Source organism: Boeremia exigua, assembly GCF_020726555.1.
Source record: "Boeremia exigua strain MPI-SDFR-AT-0100 chromosome Unknown C7974scaffold_16, whole genome shotgun sequence".
Lineage (NCBI taxonomy): Eukaryota > Fungi > Ascomycota > Dothideomycetes > Pleosporales > Didymellaceae > Boeremia > Boeremia exigua.
The window spans coordinates 808120-825578 of NW_025763533.1; the positions used below are offsets into that span (position 1 = coordinate 808120).

The following is a 17459-nucleotide window of genomic DNA, read 5'->3' on the forward strand; positions in this document are numbered from 1 at the left end:
TGATTCATTTCACAAAGAGAATAGGATAGTTGTTGTCATCGCTTCTGAGTAGGGACACGGCGCAAAGTGAGACGGATCTTTCGTCTTTGGCCATGTAAATGGGGGCTATTCTTTTCGGGTTCGCACAGCGACGCATAACACATCAAGTTCTTGATCGCGGACTTTAACGTGTAGCGTAGATCAGACAGAGGAGATGGGTTTATACTGTTGGATCGTGGCAACCGCGCACACATAACGCGTATTTTTACGGCATTTCAGTCATAATCAGTTGTTGCTTGTTCTTTCTAGGTTCGCACACAGCACCACAGAACACATCGTCATCACTCGCTTTGTTTTTCTCGATACATAGCTTCGGGCAGGCAGAAGAGTTGTTATCGCTTTCGAGTTCGTGAAAACCGCACACACATCCAGTGATCTTTTAGGTGTTTGCAGTCTCCCATGAAGTGTTCCTGGTATGGTTTTAGACACACCGCCGCAGAACACATCGCTTCTCTTCGAACATTGTTTATTCTCAACGCAACGCGCAGGGAAGACATCAGCGCGTTCTTCATCACTTCCAACTTCGTCGACACCGCGCGCACATACGCGGTCTCTGTCTCGTTTTTGTTCAGGCGACCACAACATTACAGTCTTGAGTTTTAGATACACAGTATCGCATAACACATACCGTCAGACTCTTGCAATTTAAACGGGTAGCCCAGCGCAGACATACAATCCTTGTGATCTCATTTGAGTCAAGAAGTCGTTCGCTCATGCAGTGAGTGGAGCAGAAGTTGCTTAGGTCATGAGTCTACGCTGAAGATGTTTGGTTGTACACACAGCACAGCGGAAGAGATGAATAAAGGGGTTTGTTCTTTCAAGACTATAGGGACATGCGCAATCATGTCATGCTCCCAAGTCTTTGATTGTTTCCAGTATACATCGAGAGATGTTATGAGGTGAACAAAGTGCAGAGATGCAGAGATATCAAAGACGTGCAGAGGCAGAGATGCGGAGACGGAGAACGCAGGGACGATAGGCATGGTTTCAGAAGAGGCAAGAGCATTTCGCTTTTGCATTTTGTCTTGTGCTCACGACCGTGTATTGCCATCATTGGAGCTCGATGTTTTCGTGCGTCCATGTCAGTGAAAAGATTCAAAATAGAGAAGTGTTTTAAGGTGTAAAGATGCGGGACCAGGGAACATAGCTCAGATGCCTCGAATTTTAGGAGAGGCAAAGACATAGTAGATCTTGCAGAGGTGTTTTATATTCGCTAATCTATGTGCATGCGTGCCACAAGATCAGATTTCGCGATTTCGTGCGTTTAAAGTGCAGAAATTGTTAAGAGCGCAGAGGTATCATTGCTAGAGTGTAGAGACGCAGGACGCATACAGGACAGGACACATGGTACTCCCTTCAGTCTTTGGGGGCCAAGATATCGCGGTTTACCCATGCATCTGTGAGTGCAGCTGCAGTATCAAGCTGAGAGTCGATGGCTTTCGGTGTTAAGAGCTTGGAGCGCTGAAGACGTGGAAGATACTTTTGCGAAGCGCAAAGAGTCAAAGTCTCAGAATCGAAGGCCGAGATGCAAGATGCAGGACACGAGACAAGAACATAGGTGCTTTAAACTTTGGATTTAGGAAGAGGCAAAGAAACATCTTGTTTCTCCATTCGTTGTGGTTATAAGTGTGCCTTGTTTGGGGCGTGCATTTTGGATGGCGATTCTTGTGGAGCATCCACGATCACGCCACCATCTTCAGGATGAGATTGCCTTTTCAATCCTGGAGGCAGCTTTCACACAGCGCAGACATGTTACTGGTTCGGAAAGGTTTTGGCGTGTAATCAACTCGAGGAAAGAGAGGGGTTCAGTACACAGAGAGCTCAGAAGAGCATCTAGAGTGATTCGATTTCACGATGATGGGAAGACATGCCTCAGGAGGCTCGAAACATGGGTTAAACAGCACGCAATTATCGCTCGGCAAGAACGTGTTTAGGGTCAAAGATTGCAGTACAACATTTAGGTTTGGTTTGGGTCATTTGATTACCGTAAGAAGCAGCATTCATGTCCGATCAAATCCGTCTTTTGGGATCCCTAGCTAGACAAAAAATGGGAGATATATATGATACCGACACTGATGACATTCCGCTCGACTGACGCCCGTATTCATGAGTGTGCCGATTTGTAGCGCACGTAAGTATCTCTGGTGCAGGGGGGAGAGTTAAAATGAACATAGCAAATATGAAATTTGCTCTCGGCTGATTTAGGCATACCCAAAAGTGGAATTGGTAGAGCATGAGAACATGGTTTAGCAGTGTAACTCTTTCCGTATACAAGAAGACAAAGAAAACAGCACCAAGGGGACTTGTCTAAACAAGCGGTCTTAAGCAAATCATCCTGCATGTTTAGACTCATCATGTGGCTGCCGGACATCTAGTCTCTTGCCATGCGTTTTTGTGCAAACCGCACAGCAGCAGAGGGAGATTTTTGTCTTGTAGAGTATTTTTGAAACATGTATAAGGGTATTCAACGGTGTTCTGCGTGGTCTGGATAGTTTGTGTGTGAAGGAGATAGAGAAGAAGAGGTGGGCGAGGATTCTTTTCGGCTTGTACAGATCGGTAGCGGACATAAAGCAGTGTTCTCTTCTTTACTGCTGGACCCTTGGGGAACAGACAAGGCACAGTGATCAAGAATGGCTGAGTGTGGACAGTTTGCATACATGCATGGCTGCTTAAAAAGTCAATACAATTCATAATACCTATCACGCTAGAAGCAACCGACTTTTCCGTTCCGATAATAGTTCAAACTTCCCGGTAGCAGCCTATCTCCATCTCCTGACGCTCGCGTACCCATTTTACCCATACTCCCGGCTCAAGAAGCCCCTTTTGCCATGTCCCTTCTCTTCTGTTCCGTCTCAATGAGCTCCATCGTTCGCGCAGGAAGCGCAGCAAACTCGTCTTTTCCAGTGCATTTGAGACCCTTGATTCCCCTCTCTACGTATGTGTCCCGGAAGAGAGCCCAGAGACCATAATCCTTGGAGTCGGGACCATAAGGACGAGGGAAATATGGATCGTTGATGAAGAAGGAGTGCACCAGGGGACCGAGGTCGTCTGGCCGGAAACTCCTGCAGCGGTTGAAGTCCAGCATCCAGATATGGATCTGGCGAGTTTTGAAGTCCTGGAGGTGAGCATCCCAAGTAGAGGTATTAGGGGCCATCTTTTCCAAGTCTTTGTTGGTCAGAGGCTTGGCTACAATCTGGTTCGCGTCGGCGCTGCCATCGGGTGAAGAACCCAGGACAAACTCGACGTCATTGGCGTCGAGCCAGCAGATCCAGTGCATGACTGCCATGGCTTCAGCAATGGCTACAGCAAAATATCTGACGTCCAAGTTCAGATCTTCCATCTGGTCGAGATTCAGGTTGAAGTTCCTCAAATTGAAGAACAACGTGTTCACTCTAGTCCGTCTCTTTCCCAGGTAAAGCCTTACCAGGCAATGCTTGTTAGATTTCAGCTCTTTTGCAGCCTCGAAACCAGACTTGGGGCAGTATTCTTCGATCAGTGCATGACGTAAAGGTCGAGGAATTGGCAGGATGCGCTCAGAGCACAGGATATTGGTCCATTGATCTGGCTGTTTTGGGAAGCGATTGACGTTCTCCTCCCACCATCTCTCATCGTCCTGACCGACAAACCAGAAGCATCGAGGGACTCGAACTGTCCAGGTACTTCGACCATAGGTGTCGAATACTTCTTGAATCAAGGTATGCTGCCGATAATCGTTCCAGAGCGTATCTGTCTCTTTACCTGGATGCTTTGCAGCCTTGAAGACGTGAACTGCTCCTGGGACTTCGAAAACATCAGCACATGTTCCCGATCCAATTTGAGTGTATCCGGATCTGGTGCCGAAAGCTTGTTGATTCCTATTGGCATTCGAGGAGGATGTCGGAATGACTGAGCCTGCTGAAAAAAAGCGGTTCAGGATTGCCTTGGAGGAGAGCTTTTCCTCTAGTCGCAGACTGTCCATCGCCTCATCAATGAATGAGGGACTCCGACTACTTGCAGAGTCGCTATTCGACTCATAGTGCTCCCTGGACCTCGAATCTTGCGGAGTTTTGAGAATTGGGTTCATGATCCTTATATGAGGATAGAGAGTGATGGAGGCTGCTAATTGGAGGGGGAGGAAATAGGGATTCTTAGAGCGAAGAGTGGAGGTTCTTGAAGCTTGAGGGTAGTCGAAACCTAGCTTGGTAACTATGCTATGGAGTTACTCAATTCAGAAGTTCAATTGTTGATACTTGAAGGAAGAAGGAAGAAGGATAGTCTGGTCGAGAACTATATATTGTCCGGAGACTCACGCGCAACATGCACCAAGGTTTCGAGGGTTTTGGACAATGGTTCTACTCCATGAATCAAACTTCAGTCTTCGCAATCCTATGTTTCGAAAATTCAACGATACAGATTACGCATGTAGAAAGATTAAAAGGCGTAACGCAAGTATTCTCGCAATGTCTATAATATACTGCACTCAAACATGACCGATCAACTACTTCAAAATTTCGTAGTCTCCAAACCACCCTTACCCCTGTTAATAAACCGCAGAACTTCGACTGAACTATTCCGTTTAAGTCCCTGCCCAAACATCGAAAAAGAGGTCATCTGGAACCGAGTCCCTTGTTATTCCCTCCACCCACAATTTCCGACCAGTCAGAGACAAGAAGCTGTCAGTATTGTAGGCATATTCCTATCACCAAGGTAACGGAGCAGACATCGTAAGCATGCGTGTATACTTTAGGAGAAGCCATCGAAGCAAGCTCACTTTCCCATTCAACACTGGGCCTCTTTCGAGGAAGTAGGGCCAACCCGACATATCGAATCCAGACTAAGATCATGCTCATGCTCCTGTTCTCGACGCAGCGCGAGCAGACATGATCTGTGAGGATGGTCTTTTGGAGAAAGCAGAAAAGCACAGTCATCACATTGCTGGAATTCCCTTTCCAAGCAGCAGGAGCAGCCATATCGAGGAGCTATTTCGGTGTTTCGGGAGAGAGCAGAGAAGAAGCCCCCATTGCCATTCTTCCAGAGCTCTTTTTCACGGCAGACAGCACTCATGATCATTGAGTGTTTCGTTTCAGGAGAACACAAGGAACCAGACCCATCAAGTAAGATAGGTATGCTTTAAAACAGCAGGAGTAGCCAGGTGATTTGTTTCAAATGCCTTCAGGACAAAGCAGAGGAGCAAGTTCATCAACACCATTGGTGTATGTTTTGGAGCAGTAGGGGCATGAGCCATCTCAGCCTTGCCACATCATCTTAGAGCAGAGCAGAGAAGAGACCACATACCACTTTGGATTGATGGATTTCGGAGGCAGACATGATCCACTTCTTATCGTCTTTCCGTGCCGGCAGGAGGCAGGAAAGAGGCAGCGGGCCGCACCTGATCAAATTCCGAAAGGCAGCAGATCAGACATAGCCATTATTGTTGGGTGTTTGAGAGAAAGAAGAAAGCAGAAACGTCGAAGCCGGTCCACGTTCTTCATAGAGAGGTGAGAGGCGCAGATATTCCTTTCCGCTGATTTGCTCATGGACCAAGGCAGACAGGAGCAGACATGAGAAGTCCGTTGTTTGCATTGATTTCCGAGAGGCGGGGTGTTTTGGCAAATTTCAAAGGAGAGGAAACATAAATCCCTTCTTCTGAACTTCTGAATTGCTGGCGGAGACAGATACGAGTCTTTCGACGTTCATTTATAATTAGGAGGGTGTCGAAACGGGGAGACAGGTTGTGCGCACTCATTGTTTTCGAGAAGCAGCAGAGGCAGACATGTGTTGATACTTCATGTCGTTTTGGAAAGTACAGAGGGAGATTGTTGATGATGTACAGTAAGGAAGGAAGCGGAGTGGAGGATTATATATGCATAATGTCGCCAAGCATGTGCGCGTTTGCAGGATTCGTTTGCAACCGCAAAGCATCGTTGCCCGTTCTCTCATTTCGATATTTCTTGACTACACTACACATGTTAATCTCATCTCCCCATTTTTCGCTCCGTCGTACTTTTACTTCGCCTTGCCGTTCTTGCCCACGTGACCATTACCACCTGCATCCATCGCAACCTCCCTCCTGCCTTCAAACGAAACACCCCGGATAGACCACTCGCTATAAATCTCCAGCCCAGCAACAAACACACCGAGCAAGCTCGCAATCACAAAGTGACTGATCGTAGTCCCGATATCCAACCAGCTTCCCTCGTCCTTGACCATGAAGAAAAATGACAGCGTCATAACATCGCTGACTGCCATAACTACCATAAACAATGCGGACGGCGCAACGCCCAGGCGGCGATTGAGAAGCCCGAAGTTGGCAGAAAGCGCAGCGAAAGGCACCATGAGCTTCAGCATGAGCAAGGCGCCTTGGCTGAAGGGGTCGAAGACGGGGATGAGGCGGTAGACAGCGTCGAGGGAGAAGGAAGATACGGAGGCGATATTTGAGGCGCTGAAGAACGCGGACTGGATGAAGAAGAAGAAGAATAGTGCGATGCGAGCGTCGCCTAGTGTGAGGGAGCGGTATGCAGTGGAGCGTCTGGGGAGTGGCGGATGGTCTTGCGCCGCGGCGACGGCGGGCTCGATGGATTCGCGAGGCGGTGGGACGGCGTCTGGAATGCTGGCTGTGTGCAAGTACACCTGGTGCTCGAGGCGCATCCAACTGAACAGGCAGAGGCAGAAGGCGAAGTAGAAGAGGCCTTCGTAGGAGATGGTGAGGATGATGAAAGTTGGAGCGAATTGCAAGAACATCACGACCAGTCGGTGGATGTAATGGCTATTGGGATACAGTCCGTGGAGGGTTGGAATGATCAGCGAGCCCACTTGAACCTGTCAGCATGAGTTCGGCGACCTTGCAATCAGAACTTACCGAGTGTCGCCCATCCAACTACAAGAACACCAAGGGGTAGGCCCTGCTTGGCTTGGATGTATTGAATGCTGCTGTTTGTCACGATCATGGATAGAAGTACGAGGCCGACCTGAAGAGACGTTAGCGATGTCACAATCTTGCAACGACATGCTTTACCTGAACGCTTAGGATCAAACGCGAGTTGAGATTCGACTTGGCGTCAGTCGCGTTGCCGAGTATCTTTTCCTCGAAAATGAGGTAGAAAGCACCGACAGCGAACATAAGCCCACCACCGATCATACTGCAGGGTGTTAGAGAACGGCCTTTAGGACTATCTAAGGAGGAGGACTTACATCAAGCTGATATACTCAGCCTTGTTGGCTGGGAGTAGCGTGAACGAGCTCATCATCACGCACGAAATGACCCATGTTACAATCGTCCAAATGTTGTTTTTGAGAAACTCCCCACCATAGAAGATGGGCCATACCGCCGCTAGCAGATAGCAAACAGTGTAGATTTCTCTGTGGAAATAGCTTTGCACCTAGAGAGTGTCAGTAAAGCTCGTTTAGGCGTGCCAGTAGTACCTACCAGAGCTTGAAGCAGACCTAGCGAGCTGAGCGTAGCAAGTATCAGCTTAGCCTTGTCGGCTGCACTGTTGACCTGGCTAAAGAGCACTTTGCCTCCTTTGACGAGGGACGATCGTCGTGCGTAGACCTCTTCCCAGAACATGACAGGGAAGAAGCCGTAAGCGTAGTACGAGAGAGGAGACCGCTGCTTCAAGAGAACGGAGTACAGAATAACCAGAATTGACGAAAAGGTGATGATGCTTTGTGTCGTTCTCTGTGCTTCTGAATCTTCATTCAGCACGTGCAGGTCCAGGACCGTGGTGATAGCGAATGCGATCCAGCCCAGGTAGCCGAGAGTAATCAAGGTACGGAGGAAGAGCCAGTCGTACGTCTGCAGGTATCGCAGGCCCTCGAGACCAAGGTCAATCAGATCATACGTGCGGTTGACAGCCTCTTCAAACTGCCCGGCATCGATGGCTTTCTGTATCCTGATCACTCGATACTCGATCGAGTGCTGTTCGTCGCCGAGTCCAGGGAACGGTTTGTAATACAACGCATGCGCACGCTTGATCTCTTCTTTGACACCATACATTTCCAGTATCTGCTTCGCGTTGACCAAGAGTGCTTCCGCCTTCGCCTTGTCATCCTTGTCCAGATAGGTGAGGGGCAGTACACCAACGGAGTTGGTAGGGAACTCGAGACCAACAAGGTAGGCCATGAGCGCCGCAACATCGGCCTGGTCAACATCGTTTCGTTGGATGTGATCCAGGTTCCAGTCGTGAGAGAAGCCGTCTTCGTGACCAACTGCCTTTGTGCCCACAGCTTTAATCGGCTTCGCGACGCCAGCGCCCCAGGCAATCAAAGGAGTGCGCGTGTTGTCCGGATTTCCATCTCCGTGACTACCCCAATCGCTCATACCGTGGTCTGCTGTGAAAATGAACGCAGTCTGGTCGTCATTGTAGAATTCCTCGATCAGCCTGGTGATTTCCTTGACTCCGCGATCCACAATTTGTATGTTGTGGAGGTACTGCCACGAAAACGGTCGGTGCGCATGTCCTGCAGTGTCCAAGCCAAGTAAGTGCAGGAAGAAGACATTCTTCTCCTTGCGCAGCTCGGCGTTCAACGTCGCATTGGTCTTCGCAGCCTCGAAAAGCCCCTTAACGCGCTCGAAAACCCACTCATCTAGAATCCAGGCATCTTTCGAGAAATCCTCAAACTCATGCCCGTAGCAGTATGCGTCGACCCTCCCAGGCACCGCGCCAGTCTCGAACATGGGCAGGATATCCGGGCTGCCCCAGCTCCATGTGTGTCTGCTGCGATTGAACACGCTGTCGAAGTTGACAGGGTTCAGCTTCCAGCCCGTAGCCACCGCGGAGACATCTTCGTAGAGCCCTGCGATGAGCGCGACGTGGCCGGGGCGCGATTCTGTGGGGACGCGAGTATGGGAGACACCGAAGGTCCCGCTTTCGAGCACCTTCGAGCGTAGGAAAGGCGCGAGGGGCCGGGGCGTCTTCGCGAAGTCGGCGAGCAGCTGCGGCGTATCCGGCGTGGTCGCATTGGGGTCAGGGTTGGGGAAAGATTGGAATGTTTTGTCGGCGCGAAGACCGTCACCTGCATACGACGTTAGAAGCCATGCGCTGTGTCTCTCAAGATCTCGTACCAACAAACAAGACCAGCCGTTTCGCTGGGGCCTCTTGAGTCTCGACACCGTGCTCGCGCATGCCATGGACTATGGGACTCGAAAAATACACGTTGAAAATTGACAAAATGTAAACGAGGTGAAAGACGACCGCGACGAGCAGGAACGCATACCGCCTAAGCTGCGACATGGTAAGGACTGTGAAGGATGAAGAGCGAGGCCCTCCTGAGAAAGCCTGTGTTGATGCAACGTAGTACCCCAATGGTTAAACGCTCGCGTCGCCAGCCATAAAGGTGTTATTGCCAAGACTATTAACTGATGACGACGACTCTGCGAGACCGCTTAGTTTGGATCGCGGCACAAAACTGAGTATGCATTGGTGAGCGCGCAGTCAATTGAATTGCACGGCGTATCAGCAGCAGGTCTCAAAGGGGCAGGAGCAAGGCATGTGTTGTGAGAAACCGTGGGGCGGAAGCTCAGGGACCATCGCCCAAAACGGAAAACTTCCGCGGGAAAAGTACTTGGGATGAGTTGGTATTCTAAAACGATCGCTTGCTATTCATTCAGTCTGCAAAGTCCCCGTTCTCCTATGCCTCGACATTGAACTGTCCATCCCTCAGGCCTTCAACAACAAGCTCGTGGCCCTCGGCACGCTGGTAGATATCCTTGATGTCATCTGCAGTTTGTTAGTTTGACACAGCAAGGCTGCGGCGGGATGGAACTGACCTGTTGTGGTCTCGAAGTGGCTTGTGGCGTCGTAGCTCTTGGAGAGGAAGATGTTGTCATCGGTGCCGCTCTCGAGGGGCTCGTAGAGTGGAATGGGCTGGCCCATGAACTGCTCCTCGATCTTGCCGAGACGGTCAAGACCAGGCTGGAGCTCAAGGTGGTGGTTGGCGTCTGTCTCGGCGATAGTCGAGACGATGGCGATGTAGTAGCCCTTGGGGCAAACGTTGTGAGCGGATGAAACGACGGCAACGTAGATATCTGTCAAGGAAATTAATACAAGTTCCATCACTGAAAGTTCAGACGTCTTACCGTTCTTGCGGCCGACCTGCGACTGGGGAATGATCAACTGCAGAGAGTCGGAGTTGTCGGTATTAGGAACGGGGTGGTTAAGAATGCAAATGGCCTTCAGCAAATGGCCAGTGACGCGCGCCTTTCCGGGGAAGTAGGTGGGGTCGGCAAGAATCTTCTTCGCTTTGGTCTCGAACTTCATGCCGGGGCCAGCGTCGTCCTTCTCCTTCATGGTAGCCTTGATGCCAACAACCTTGCTGCCGTCGTAGAGGAACTCGTCAACATCGGTGTTGAGCATGTATGTGCCTCCGTAGATAGCTGAGAGGCGGGCGAAGCCCTGGGGAAGCTCGCCCAAGCCGTACAGGGGGTAGATGTACGGGGACTTGCCATAACGTGCCATGGAGTTGACGTAGAGACGAATGCGCTCGATGGCTTCGTTTGCAGCGCCGGTCTGGTTGATGTAGTCGTCGGTCTGGTAAAGAGCCATGGAGTGACCGATGAAATCACGAGTGGTAGCTTCCAGTCCGAACTTGTCGTATACGTCCTTCATGGTGCAGTTCTTCACATCGAGACCTGTTCAAGCTTTTAGCAACCTATCGTAGCCAGTGTCGAAACGCAAACTGACCCTTGTGTGTAGCGGCATCGTCTGCTGTGTATGCGCCAACCCACTCGAGGAAGTTGCGAGCCCTGCGCTTCTCAAAGAGACCCATCAGCGGCGAGCGGAGAGCCTCGCCAGCATCAGACGGGACCTTGGCAACGGTGGCCTTGGTGGCAGCGCCCTGCTGGACGTAGCTGCCGGCAATCTGCTTGAACTCGAGGTACTTTGTGACGTCGGTGGAGACGAGGATGTTGGTGAGCTCGCCGTTGGCCATCAGGAGCTTGGGGACGAGGTCGATGTTCCAGTCGTTGACACGGCCGTACTTCTTCCATGGCTCGCCCTCGGTCTGGCCGTACTTCTTGAAGAGCGCCTCGATGTTGAGGGACGCAGACTCGCTGGAGTATGTTAGCCATCACACAGCAGCGGCGGCTATAAGTGACACGTACCCTCCATAGTGGTCGTTGCGGTCAATGTGCAGCACCTTCTTGCCCTTCACGCTGAGAACACTGGAAGACTGTCAGTGCGTGCTTCGCGCAGGCGAGCATATGTGTTACCCTGAAAGGACGCATTCTGTGAGACCTGCGGAGTGTTAGCTCTCAGCGGCGGGTCGGGCGGGGTAGAGGCAGCCCACCTGTTCCCAGAACCACGACGTCGTACTCGGGCGCGATCTCATCCATGGTTGCTGTTTGTGGTGAAGACTAGGGTGTGTGTTTGTGTGAGTTGTCTACTCGAGCGTGAGAAAGCAGAGGTGGATGGCGGTGAGAGGGCATTAGATGTGGGGTACCTGGAGCTGCCTTGACTCGCGTTATGCAAGTGGCGTTGAGGCTCATTCATGCAGCATCGTCAAAACAGACCTGGCACAACAGAGTTATCCACAACTTGACCTGCATTTATGCTAGAGCACAGACAACTTCATCAAAATCATGTGTTCGCCCTGCCAGATATTTTACAAAAGGTTCATGCCCTCTGGCAGAAAGCGCCCGTGTCTGCTCATCCCCTGAGCCAGTCCAGTACTGTACACTGTCTAATACATCGCTATAATCACATCACGACTTGGGCAAATTCCCCTGACACGATACACTGGCGATCGCGCATACCGTGTATGCATGCTTTGGTGCTTCTCAGGAACAACAGTTTGCTGCTCAACCGTGCTGCATCGGCTGCATCGGCTGCAGCACAGCTTCTGACCAAAGCCTGCGACCAACGATCAAACTGCATTGCTTTCTAGCGCAGTCTTCTCTATCTCTACGCTGCTCTCAGATTCAGCTTCTCGTTCGATTGGCTTGTGTTATCCTTCGCAGCATCGGCGGCGGCGGCAGGCGCTTCCTCCTCAAAAGCCTCTGGTTCTAATGGATCCTGATGTACTGCGTTAGCAAATTATACACACAGGCGATCAAGATAACTCACGTAAGGCAGCTGGGTGTACTGCGGCCCGTCTGTCCTGCTCAGGTCGATGGAGGGATCCTGGCTGGCGAGTGCGAGCGCCTCCTGATATGCTTGTGTTCGCTCGGCTAGTGTGTCGAGGATTGCCTTCATGGTTTTCTGAACCGCCTCGTCTCTCTCCTTTCCCTCGTGATCGCCGTACAGAGCCTTCAGACGGGCGCGCTCCAACTTCTCGGTTGCAAGACGATTGCGCTCTTTGACACACACCCACCAAAGCTGGTGCAGTGAATCCCAATCCTTGCTACGAAGCTCGCCCATTGTCCATTCTCGGCCATGCTGCGAAAGCTCTGTGGGTGTCGAAAGCAGAGTCTGGTTCTTGAAGAAGTCCCAGAGCCCGTGGTCCTGTGTTCCTGTCGGCTTCTCCTCAACCTTCACTGGTGTCGGCAATTGCTGGTTCTCAAAGTCTTTCTGCCTAACAGAGAGCGTCTGTCTTGCGCGCAAGCCGGTCCGTCTAACGGCGGATACGCCGCGGTTGCTGTTGTTGTCTTTTTTCTGCAGCGTCGGCGAAGTCGAAAATCGCGCGCATCGTGTCGATGGGGTTAGGAGCGCGAGGACTGCATCAGATCGCGCTGATGTCAGGCTTGGCCGCAGCAGGCGGCAGGTGGATGTGGACGCCATTGCGAGGATTGAATGCTGCGGACGCAAAAGGGCGGCGGTGCATCGAAAGTTGAGCCCGAGTAGCGCTTTCCATGATTCGTCCGTGCGTCTGACCTGCAGCTTCCGGTCCAAGTGCGCTACAGGCTACCACCCAGTCGGCCCAGCGCGCCGCCCTTAAAGAGCCTGAGGCCCTCCCGATCGTACACTCCTCATCCCAAAACCCGCCCTCTTCAGGTCGACACCGAGAGGGCTTTTCCTCAGCTTCAATTTCCCTTGACGAATTCTTCGATTTCACCAGCGGGGATCAGGACCCGCTCTTTGACATTTCATCATGCAGTATACCGCCGCAAACATGCAGTTCGTCCCAAGCCAACGCGCCGTCGCTTTCTGCTGTAAGTGGCTGTCCCATGCACATGCACTTGACCGAAGACTGACCTGTATAAGCACCGCGACAACTCGGCACAGCTGCCAAGCCTCCGTGGGACGCCGCTTATTAGTTGGGACCAGGACTTGAACTTCACCACTGCCGATTCTAGCATTGCACTTCTTGATACCTCACTTCCCTTGGCTTCTACCTCTTCTTTTTCTGCTCTGGTCACCCCCGATAACACTTTCTTCGACACTACGAACTGGCACTCTCTCTCTCTACCCTCTGGCAATGAGCAGTTTGCTCGCAATGCGCTTCACCACAGCCTCGCTCCTGGAGGAAGTCCGCTTCTTATGACCACCGAAGAACATATCAACCTCTTAGCCATGGCACCTAACATGCACACTACGTTCGACATGAGTATGACAACCCCAATGGAGCCCAGTAAGAGACCCCGTCCCCACGCACTCGCACTCCATACTTACAACCGCAGATCGTTCTCAGTCTGGTTCCTCGTCGACAAGCTTCCAAAACCAGAACTCGTACTCACCAGAACACTCTCCTCCCACTAGATTGTCAACTTCAACAAAAAGCAGCCCTCCTACTGAGCCCCCAACCAAGATTGAGAAACGCAAAGCCAACACCCTCGCAGCTCGCCGGTACCGGCAAAAGCGGGTCGACCAAGTGTCTGGCCTCGAAGCTGAGCTCAAGCAGGCGAAAGCCGAAAGCGATGAGTGGAAGGTCCGCTGTGCTAAGCTCGAGGGCGAAGTGGAAGCTCTACGTGCTCTCATCCGTTCGCAAAAGTAGCTTTATGTTTGCAGTCAGTCCTCTTGTCTCTTCAATTCTCATTCTATGGACGGTGGGAAATGCCTCCTTTCAGACGATGTCGGAAAATATGTACGATCATTGCTGCCCTGTTCATGGCAGCATCAGATCGGCAAATGTAGGATATAATCTCTGAGGCTACTCGGTAATGGAAAATGTACTCACTCGATCACTGTACGCGCAGTATTGCATGCTCTTCGGTGATGAGTTCAATTGTCCTTCTTTTATACACCCATTGCTACTGAGCTACACGATCACTTTGATTCACGATGAGTCGATCTGAACGCAAGCGATCCTGTGCCGATGCGGACAGTTTCATTGAAGAATAGGCCGTAGACCCTCCTCGCTTCTTCACATTGTATACTATAGCCTGGACACGCTGAGCTTAATCACGACATATCTGTTTCAACAATAGAAGACGAGGCAAGAGTATGTATCACCATGCGCAAACTTCTTGAAGCCATGAAGCCATGACGAGAGACTCGATAAGACAATGCAGCTGGAGCTGGAGCCCACGCCATTGCAGGCACACATTTCGAGTACAAGGAAAACAACTGATCACCTTATGATACATTTCACTCAGTCCAATTCCTCTGAACCCGCAAATTTCAACCCTAAGAATCGCAACTACCTGTGTTCAACCGTCCTTTCCCAGCGCTCGATGAAGGTTGTGTTCGTGATGGACTGACGTCGTCCGCAGCCAATCACAGGCCCATATAGTGAGTCATTCACGCTAAAAATGAGTCAGGCATTGGCGCACCGCACTGCCCCAGATGTGGACCGGACACAGCGGTCGCGCAACATCGATCAAATGCTTATCGCGGTTGGCAGCAAGGGGGATGTTTGGGGTGTTTGGGGTGTTTGGCTCTGCTCACTCAGGCAAGCCGAGGTTGAGATCGAGGGCTGACTGGTTTGCGCTTGCCTGGGCCTTGACCAGCGGGTCTGCTCCCACGTGCCGAAACTTTACCAGTAAACTTTGACTCTTTTGACAGCACCGACACATGTATAAAACTCGCAGTTACGTCGCACGCTTCTAAGCTGCGTTGATAGTAGGTCTCTGATGCTGCGTTTTCGCCGCTTGAAGATGCTATGATCAGTCGACTGGAGCCTTTCTAGCTGGCGTGCTGCTTATTATATAAATCCAACAGCATTGACTGTACCACACTGGATACTTACCGTATAGGTACCCGACCACATATTTCGTTCCTGGGAGGTGTTTTGGATGCTGACCTTCATTGCTTCATACTACTGCACGAGGCTCGACGATCACCCAATGATCTTCATGGCTCGGACAACACAAACTCAATGACTTCGAAGACAGGCTTGTCCCTGACGGTCATCAAACCACAAGTACTGCTCTGCTCCCGCTCTAGCAGCTTCCACAATCGCAGCAGCGTCTCATCATCTGGTACTGAACACTACGCTTGTCCGGAATTCCTATCCGTCACTTGAATCCAAACAGACGTCATCAGGATGACAATGCATGCATTTCCCTCCTGACTGAGGCACGATCAAGTTTATATTACCCTCATGTAACTACTAACGATGAACATAAACAGGACAGATTCCTGATCGAAGCGGTTTAGCGAGGCCACAAGCCGCGTTTCAGCCTAATATCTCAGACACCCACCATATTTTGCACCCTGGACAATAAGGAGGCAGATATGGCGATACGATTGATCAATCATCAACTCACGAAACAGATGTGCATACATTACCCATATATTTAACACGGAGTTGATCGTTCTTGGAAGGACGTAGGATTCTACTACGTACGCGACACGCTTCTGGTCACGCACTGTTCGATATGCTGCTCCAGAGCCGTATCGCTTACATTGCACGGTTGAATAGGCCTCGAAGACCTGTAGTTTGAACGCCACTCCACCTCGGTATATTGATTATCATCAACCGCGGATCTGCTCCCCTGCCCGTGGACTTGATGTGGATCCACGCCCGAGCAAATCCTCGCTTCTAGAATCCATCGTCCGCTTCTACGACCACTCGCATAACACTCATGTCCCGCCGAGTCGTGTGCCTTGTAGTTGTGTGGGTGCACATGTCACAGACCGCAGGCGATGGCGTGCAGGTACGGAATCTGGGGAAACGCGCCGGCCCAGGGGACATCCGCCAGAGTGTGAGGGGTTCTCTAGTCCTCTTATACATGCATGTCCGCACGATTTTTTCCTATTTCTTCTCTCCTTTCGTTTAACCATCAATTAAATGTGCTTTTAAGAATTGCAGTCCGTTTCAGCTTGAGCTTGGAGACCGATGTTATTCGTCTGAAAATATAGACGACATGTACATTCGTCCAGGCTTCGTCGTGGTGATTACCGGCTGCGTACTGACCGGTCTATCGACTTTGGTCGTAGCCCTACGGTACGTCTAACTGTACTAGGCGAAAATAGAAGATACTGACATGTTTGATTAGCTACTACTGTCGATACTACCTCATCGGAGCAGTAACGGCAACGGATCATCTCATGTTTGTTGCTCTGGTATGGTGTCCGCTACCAACCCCTGAAGCTTTCGCTGACAGTCAAGGTTCTAACATGGGCAAACCTGGTCGTAAACTATTTCCAGGACCAGACGAGCAGTCACATTCGCCCAAGTTTTTATCGCATTCCGGTAAGGCCTAGCCTTTCCATGTTGGTATTTGGCTGACCTGTAATCAGGAGAAGCGCCCATTGGTGGAGGGATACGTCAAAGGCGTGATGATTACGTGGTGGCTGTATCGCGCCGTGTACGTCGCAGCACTCTGCTTTGTCAAGCTGAGCATTCTCTACTTCTTCAGAACCATCGCATCGCATCGCAATCAACGCCGCGTCATTAACGGGACCATCATTTTCGTGAGCGTATATTCCTTCGGCGCTGTCGCAGCTGCAGTGTTTCAATGTCGAAAGCCGTCAGACGCATGGAACACGGAAGTGTATCTTGCACAATTCGATACGGTACCAAATCCAAATACGCCCAAAGTTCAATGCTACGATCCCACGATCCTATTCATTGTCACAGCAGCACTGAACCTGTTCAGTGACGTTGTCATCCTCTTGATCCCGATTCCGATACTCCTCAGCCTCGGCGTACCACTGCGCCAAAGGCTGGCACTGGTCGGAATCTTCTCGGTTGGCGTGCTCGCCATCGTGGCGTCTTCAATCCGGATGCGCGTGATGACGCTTTGGGCCGAGTCGCCGTGGAATTCCGCCATCTACGGCACCGACCTTCTTCTGTGGGGACAGGTCGAGATCAACAGCGGTATCATATCGGCCTCTATCCCATTCTTGAGACTACTTTTTAAGCGACGAGAGCGGACTGAGCGCGCGGCAAGTGGAAGAAAGGTGGCGGAGATCGAGCGCCCAAGGGTGGGCAGGAAACCGCAGATTGAACCGCTCGAGATGGAAACAATTGCATTGTTTCCGCGGGGTGGAGATGGGGGAGAAGGAGAGAAGGAGTGGAAGCCGTTCATGACTGTACCTGCCAGTATGGGGGAGAGGACTTGGGGGAGTACTGCGACGCTACCTACAAGTCCAAGGACTATGGCTTAAGTACGCATGTCT

General features: G+C 51.1%; 6 protein-coding genes across 6 annotated transcripts; 2 read left to right on the top strand and 4 right to left on the bottom strand.

The window, feature by feature from the left end:
- Nucleotides 1-2848: 2848 nt before the first annotated feature.
- On the bottom strand, nucleotides 2849-4102 carry C7974DRAFT_418989 (uncharacterized protein; the record flags this gene model as incomplete). Its single annotated transcript, XM_046144189.1, has 1 exon — nucleotides 2849-4102. The coding sequence occupies one exon, from the start codon at nucleotides 4100-4102 to the stop codon at nucleotides 2849-2851; it is 1254 nt and encodes a 417-aa protein (XP_045991118.1).
- A 1790-nt stretch (nucleotides 4103-5892) lies between these two features.
- C7974DRAFT_91013 (Phosphatidylinositolglycan class N-domain-containing protein) lies at nucleotides 5893-9492 on the bottom strand. Its single transcript, XM_046147495.1, has 6 exons — nucleotides 9083-9492; nucleotides 7445-9033; nucleotides 7210-7397; nucleotides 7034-7157; nucleotides 6878-6986; nucleotides 5893-6830 (listed from the first exon to the last, which is right to left on the bottom strand). Exons 1-6 carry the CDS (start codon nucleotides 9249-9251, stop codon nucleotides 6025-6027), a joined length of 2985 nt encoding a protein of 994 aa, XP_045991119.1. The 5' UTR covers nucleotides 9252-9492; the 3' UTR covers nucleotides 5893-6024.
- Nucleotides 9493-9570: 78 nt separating this feature from the next.
- C7974DRAFT_406991 (GDP dissociation inhibitor) lies at nucleotides 9571-11523 on the bottom strand. Its single transcript, XM_046143194.1, has 7 exons — nucleotides 11305-11523; nucleotides 11228-11252; nucleotides 11120-11179; nucleotides 10701-11068; nucleotides 10097-10648; nucleotides 9788-10045; nucleotides 9571-9737 (listed from the first exon to the last, which is right to left on the bottom strand). The coding sequence occupies exons 1-7, from the start codon at nucleotides 11348-11350 to the stop codon at nucleotides 9649-9651; spliced, it is 1398 nt and encodes a 465-aa protein (XP_045991120.1). The 5' UTR covers nucleotides 11351-11523; the 3' UTR covers nucleotides 9571-9648.
- Nucleotides 11511-12842, bottom strand: C7974DRAFT_406992 (50S ribosomal protein-like protein L4). The gene is made up of 2 exons (XM_046143195.1): nucleotides 12081-12842; nucleotides 11511-12029 (listed from the first exon to the last, which is right to left on the bottom strand). Exons 1-2 carry the CDS (start codon nucleotides 12732-12734, stop codon nucleotides 11919-11921), a joined length of 765 nt encoding a protein of 254 aa, XP_045991121.1. The 5' UTR covers nucleotides 12735-12842; the 3' UTR covers nucleotides 11511-11918.
- Nucleotides 12843-13044: 202 nt separating this feature from the next.
- On the top strand, nucleotides 13045-13887 carry C7974DRAFT_418993 (uncharacterized protein; the record flags this gene model as incomplete). The annotated part of the gene is made up of 3 exons (XM_046144190.1): nucleotides 13045-13092; nucleotides 13158-13524; nucleotides 13574-13887. The coding sequence occupies 3 exons, from the start codon at nucleotides 13045-13047 to the stop codon at nucleotides 13885-13887; spliced, it is 729 nt and encodes a 242-aa protein (XP_045991122.1).
- A 2314-nt stretch (nucleotides 13888-16201) lies between these two features.
- C7974DRAFT_323396 (uncharacterized protein) lies at nucleotides 16202-17447 on the top strand (the record flags this gene model as incomplete). Its single annotated transcript, XM_046138895.1, has 4 exons — nucleotides 16202-16281; nucleotides 16334-16400; nucleotides 16447-16530; nucleotides 16578-17447. 4 exons carry the CDS (start codon nucleotides 16202-16204, stop codon nucleotides 17445-17447), a joined length of 1101 nt encoding a protein of 366 aa, XP_045991123.1.
- Between the last annotated feature and the right edge of the window lie 12 nt (nucleotides 17448-17459).

Excerpts from the sequence above, each read along its gene's own strand:
- C7974DRAFT_91013 (XM_046147495.1), bottom strand. The coding sequence starts at position 9,251 with ATGTCGCAGCTTAGGCGGTATGCGTTCCTGCTCGTCGCGGTCGTCTTT. Across the intron at positions 9,034-9,082 it reads ACGGCTGGTCTTGTTTGTTG|GTGACGGTCTTCGCGCCGAC; the intron begins GTACGAGATCTT and ends CGTCGTATGCAG. Across the intron at positions 7,398-7,444 it reads TAGGTCTGCTTCAAGCTCTG|GTGCAAAGCTATTTCCACAG; the intron begins GTAGGTACTACT and ends GACACTCTCTAG.
- C7974DRAFT_406991 (XM_046143194.1), bottom strand. The coding sequence starts at position 11,350 with ATGGATGAGATCGCGCCCGAGTACGACGTCGTGGTTCTGGGAACAG. Across the intron at positions 11,069-11,119 it reads CGCAACGACCACTATGGAGG|CGAGTCTGCGTCCCTCAACA; the intron begins GTACGTGTCACT and ends AACATACTCCAG. Across the intron at positions 9,738-9,787 it reads CCACTTCGAGACCACAACAG|ATGACATCAAGGATATCTAC; the intron begins GTCAGTTCCATC and ends AACAAACTGCAG.
- C7974DRAFT_406992 (XM_046143195.1), bottom strand. The coding sequence starts at position 12,734 with ATGGCGTCCACATCCACCTGCCGCCTGCTGCGGCCAAGCCTGACATCA. Across the intron at positions 12,030-12,080 it reads AGTACACCCAGCTGCCTTAC|GATCCATTAGAACCAGAGGC; the intron begins GTGAGTTATCTT and ends GCAGTACATCAG.